Source organism: Orycteropus afer, unplaced genomic scaffold (assembly GCF_000298275.1).
Source record: "Orycteropus afer afer isolate SDZICR_OR568_19922 unplaced genomic scaffold, OryAfe1.0 scaffold00733, whole genome shotgun sequence".
Classification (NCBI taxonomy): Eukaryota; Metazoa; Chordata; class Mammalia; order Tubulidentata; family Orycteropodidae; genus Orycteropus; species Orycteropus afer.
In genome coordinates this window covers 526,426-532,372 of record NW_006922320.1, presented here as the reverse complement: position 1 = coordinate 532,372, position 5,947 = coordinate 526,426, and the positions used below count along the sequence as shown (strand labels likewise).

General features: G+C 36.0%; 1 protein-coding gene across 1 annotated transcript in view; it reads right to left on the bottom strand.

The window, feature by feature from the left end:
• Positions 1-5,947, bottom strand: part of NCAPG (non-SMC condensin I complex subunit G) — a 110,135-nt gene that overhangs the window by 67,580 nt on the left and 36,608 nt on the right. Inside the window, exons 2-4 of the mRNA XM_007957363.2 lie at positions 3,800-4,009; positions 2,386-2,614; positions 43-188 (exon numbers count right to left, since the gene is read on the bottom strand). Of these exons, the coding sequence (XP_007955554.2) occupies positions 43-188; positions 2,386-2,614; positions 3,800-4,009 (585 nt within the window). The remainder of the gene's footprint in view (positions 1-42; positions 189-2,385; positions 2,615-3,799; positions 4,010-5,947) is intronic.

Genomic DNA, 5,947 nt, shown 5'->3' with positions numbered 1-5,947 from the left:
TTTTTTTTTTTTTTTGGTATATAATATATTGAACTTATTTACCTGATAAGCCAGCTTTCTGACAGCCTCTTTTACATCCTTCGTGCGCCCTACAATTTTGGGCAAAGTCTTTGCTGATGGTGCAATACAGGATAACACTGCTCGCCTAACTTCTGGATTTGAGTCATTTTCAATCAAAGTAGCATATGCTAGAAACACAGCAATACATATTTAATACACTAAAGAAAAACTATAGTCATAAAATCTGACATTTTGATATTTCAAGTTGTTTTCAAAATGATAAAGACACTATTTTTTAGTTTCATACATTTAACCTTAGTTGAAGATTTCACCTCCAACTTCCATTCTTTAAAAATGAAAAACCCAAAAAATCTTGGAAATTCCATCAAGATGATGTCTTTGCTCCTCTTCAAGACTTGGGAGAAAGTCTAGTATAGCAGGCAGTTTATTTTAAACTGATATAACTTTAGAGGGGCCTATTAGTTTGATTTTTAGTAAGTCCTAAACAGAAGTAACTTCTTGGCTTTACTCCTTGAAACAAAACTCATTCTTGTATCTAAAAGTTTATTCTACATTGGCATAGTACCTAAGGCATTTGACTGCTAACCAATCTACTTCCATAGTGGTACTGCCTCAGAAACCCAAGGAGGGGTCACTATGAGTTGGATCCAACTCAATGGCAGTGCGTTGTGTTGTTGTTTTATTTTTCACATTATCCCCATCTTTATGATGAAGTACATGTTGACTACTAAAACATTTACATTTTACACATTATTAGGTGTGCCATAAAATATCAACTACTACCTATTATCAAGATTGATTATAAATCTAAGATAACAGGGATGGACAAACAGAATAGATAAAACAGAAGAGTATCTAAAATATTCCTGGGCATATATGGACAATAAGGAGCTCTGGTGGCATAGTGCCTAAGGCATCTGACTGCTAACCAGAAAGCTGGCAATTCAAACCCACCAGCCACTTCGTGGAAAGACTGGGCAATCTACTTCTGTAAAGATTTACCGCCTCAGAAACCCAAAGGGGATCCCTGTGAGTTGGAATTGACTCAATGGCAGTGAGTTTGTTTTTTCTGTTTTGTTTTGTTTTGTATATGGACAAGTGAAATAGGACTATCCTTTTGATCCCAGAAGTAAAGAAAGATTTCTTAAATGAGATAAAATTATAAATCATAAAGGAGTTAATTGATAATTCTAACATTAAGGATTTTTGTTCAACAAGACACTACAAAGCAAGTGAAATAAGCTATCTAAATTAGGATAAAATATCCACAATTCATACAACCAGAAGACTTCTTTTCAGAATAAAGAACTCCAATGAATCAGTAAGACACCCCAACAGAAAAATGGGCAAAACACATTAACAGGAATTATAAAGAAGAGATATAATTGGCCACTAAATATATGAAAAGATGCACAACAACAACATATACCTTACACACCTTGAGACTGGTAAAAATTTTAAAGTCTGACAACAGCAAATATCAGGAAGTATCATGGATCAATAAAAACTTACACATTACAAATGGAAATATTAGAATGTATGATCATTTTGTAGAACATTTTTATAGTATCACATAAAGCTGAGCCTGCATATAGCTTAGGCCACTGCTAGATCTGTACCCTAGCAAAACCCTAACGTGTATCAGAAGCCATGTAGAAGAAAGTTCACAGCAGCAGCTGTGCTGTTAAGAGCAAAATAACTGGAAACAACTAGAGGGTCAAACACATTAGAAAGAATAAACTGTTACATTCATATAACAAAGTATTACAATACAGAAAAAATATGTGAATGAGTAAGAAATAATGCTGAGAAAAAAAGTCACAGGAAAATACATATAGTATGATTCATTTTATAACAGAAAACATTAAGGATACCCATATACAATAAAATTATAAAGAAAGCAAGAGAATAATTAACCTAAGATTCAGAATAGTAGTTGCTTCTGACGGAGAAAGAAAGAATTGATACTCTTAATACTTTAAATTTTTAAGCTGGGTGGTGGCTACTCGGGTATTTGTTTTTGGTTTTTGGACTGTACAAATACATTACCTAGGACGTTGTTAGGTGTCCTTGAGTTGATCGCCAGTCACAGCAGAATTACCCCATAGGGTTTCCTAGGTTGTAACCTCTACAAAAGCAGATCACAGGTCTACCTTCCACGGAGATGCGTGGTGGGTTCAGAGCTGCGCACTGGGTTCAAATCACCACACTTCCAGTAACAGCTGAGCACTTAACTATTTATACCATCATGCTTTCTTATATTACTCTTCCATACATATAGTTCATAATTTAAAAAATTCAGCCACTCAGAATTTAACAGAATCCAAATAAAACGGAAAAATAGATTTAGAAAGTCACACATACCATCAACCACTGGGCAGTCATCATTTTTGGGATCCTGAAGTCGTGAAAGGGCCAGAACTGCCTGTATTCTCACATTTGGAATTTTATCTTTCAATCTAATAAGCATGGCTTCATTAATTTTATCAAACAAATCATCATCGATCTGAGCATTTTCCGGCATACTTCCTAAGAGCTTGTTTATCAGTTGGCACACTCTAAATCTGACTGCATTGCTGTTTGCTTCATGAGACTGAAACAGAAACAAATCAAAATTGATTCAGTCATACACAATTCCTGCATAATCACATTAGAGTTTCTGTATGTTCAGAATTTAAGAAGTGACAAGTGATCCATCTCTGGCAAAGAAATCATGCAACCAGAGAAATTTTAATGCCACCTTGAACCAAAAGAAGCTCTAGGTGGCACAATGGCTAAGGCATTCAGCTGCTTACCAAAAAGTCAGTGGTTTGAACCCACCAGCGGTTCTGTGTAAAGATTTACAACTTTGGAAATCCTACGAGGCAATTCTACTCTGTCGTATGCCATGAGTCAGAATTGACTTGATGGCAGTGGGTTTGTTTTTATTCTCTTGAACCAAACGTGTACTAACTACAGGCATATGTCTGTCGCTTTATTGCGCTTCATTTTATTGCACTTTGCAGACAGTGTTTTTCACAAATTGAAGGTTTGCGACAACCTGGTGTTGAGCAAGTCTATCAGTGCCATTTTTACAACAGCATGTATTCACTTCGTGTCTCTGTGTCGCATTTTGGAAATTCTTAAAATATTTCAAACTTTTCCATGATGCTATTGTACACTTAGTAGACTACCAAAACCAAAAACCAAATTTATTGCTTTCGAGTCCGTCCTGACTCATAGCAACCCCTCCTTGGCTTTCCGAGGCGGTATCCCTACGGAAGTAGATTGCTCCGTCTTCATCCGAGGAGTAGCTGGTGGGTTTGAACCACCAGCCTTCTGGTTAGCAGTCAAATGCCTTAGGCACTATGCCACCAGAGCTCCCAAGCAGACTACAGTATAATATAAACATAACATTTATATGCACTGAGAAATCAAAATATTCATGACTCGCTTCATTGCAATATTCACTTTATTGTGGTGGTCTAGAACCAAACCCATAGTATCTCCAAGGCATGCCTGTATAAATTTTATAGTCTAAAAAAATAAACAGTCTGATAAGAATCTGCTAAATTACAAGAGTATAATTCATCTTTCTTACGTACTGAATTATATCCCCCAAAATACGTGTTACAAATCCTAATCCCTATGCTTGTGGTTAGAATCTCCTTTGGGAATTGGTTGTCTGTTATGTTAATGAGGCAGGATTAGTACAGGGTGTGTTTTGAGTCAATCTCACCTTTTATTATGGTAAAATTTTCTATAATACCTCCCCACAAAGGGCTAGTTTTCATAATACCTTTAAGAGAAAAGTAAACAAATCAGTTAAAATGCCACCATCATCTTCATCATCACTGTCATCATCTTCCACCTCTGATTGGTGAAATGAAGTAACAAACTTTGCTGCAAATTCCATTACTCGCTCCACAGCTGGTTCCCGTTTATAGACCACCATAGCATATTTAAGGTAATGAATGAATTCCTCATGAAAAACTGTTTTATCATCCATCTGAAAGACAAAAGAAACTCCTCATAAAGTAAGAGATGAAACTCTTTATTCCCAACATTACGTTAAGACTGTTGAAAGCTCTAACAATAACTTACATAAATTCAAATCTTTATTTACTAAACTTATCTATTTAAACCAGCAAAGGGAAAATAAATCTGCGTGAATTTTTCTCCAAGCTATAAATTACTTTTCCCAGGGAACAAACATGAATTTTGACAGTAGGAAAGATTCCTTTTATTTTTTTTTTAATTCCTTGAATTCTCATTTTCTTTAGTAACAGTTGAGTGAAATACATCAGTCACAAAAGGACAAATTTTGTATGACTTCACTTATGTGAAATATCTACAACAAACCAATGTTTATTAATGGTTACTAGGTACAGGAGGAAAGGGGGAGTCATTGCTTACAAGGCACTGAACTTGTTAAAAGTGATGAAAAAATTTGGGAACAAATTATGTCAATGGTTGCACAACACCATAAATATAATTAATGTCACTGAAATGTACATGTAAAAAATGCTGAAATGGCTAATGTTTTGTTATAGACACTTATCACAACTTAAAAAATACCTGTGTGGCAGTGGAACAGAAGCTAGATGACTGGAACATTTTAAAAATTAAATTCTTATGTGCATCGAAAGATCTCTCCAAAAGGGTAAAAAGAGAACCTACAGATTGGGAAAAAGTATTTAGCTACGACATATCTGACAAGGGAGTTATCTCCAAAATTTATAGAAAACTTCAACACCTCAACACCAAAAAGAAAAACAACCCAATTAAAATACGAGCAAGGGACATGAACAGACATTTCACTAAAGAAAATATACTGGCAGCCAACACACACACGAGGAAACACTCACAATCATTAGCCATTAGAGAGATGCAAGTCAAAATAACAAGACATTATCTTACTCCAGTAATAACATCAAAGTTCAACAAAACAGAAAATAATAAATGCTGGCAGGACTGCAAAATGGTACAATCATTATGGAAAATGGTATGGCGTTTCCTTAAAAAACTGAAAATACCATTTGATCTAGCAATTCCATTATTAGGAATATCTCCTAAAGACTGAGAGACAGGACATGAACAGACATATGCACACACATGTTCATCACAGCACAATTCACTACAGCAAAGAGATGAAAACAACCTAAATGCCCATCTGCAGAAGAACGGATAACCAAACTATGGTACATTCACACAAGGGAATACTGTGCAACATTAAAGAATAACAAAGAGTATGTGAATCATCTCACAACGTGGATGAATTTAGAGGACATTATGCTGAGTGAAATAAGCCAATCACAGAAGGACAAATACTGTATAAGCTCATTATTGTAAAAAGTCAAGGAAAGGTTTACTCAGGGAAGGAAATTCACTTTATTGATTACTGGGGATGGGAAGGAAGGGGAGAGAAAACTTCGGACTATCTGGGGGTCACAAGTTGATTGGGTGAGGGGAGGGATGACACTAGGGAAAGGAAGGACAATGAAATGTACACATAGATATAAACAACAGAGGCAAAAAGTAGTCTATGCACAATACTGCATTACCACTAACACCAAACACCAGGGTACGGATAAATGCGTAGACAGGTGAGAAGATCAAGCGGAGGTAGGCGAACAGGAATATGCCCTAGACCAAGGGTAGATCTGGCTGAAGATAACCTTACATATGCACTTGTGCTACAAAATTAGCCACATACATTAGAGAAGCAACAGAAGACAAAGTTGGAATTACTTCTCAGAGACAAGCAAACACACTGAAAGAATCATCAGGCCTGAGGATTCAGGACCATAGTCTCGGGTGACATCATACTCAACTGGCACAACATAGTACTTAAAAATCTTGTTCTACAACCTGCTTTGGTGCATAGCAACTGAGGTCTTAAAAGCTTTCAAGAGGCCATCTAACACGCAGCTATTAGTTTCCTCTC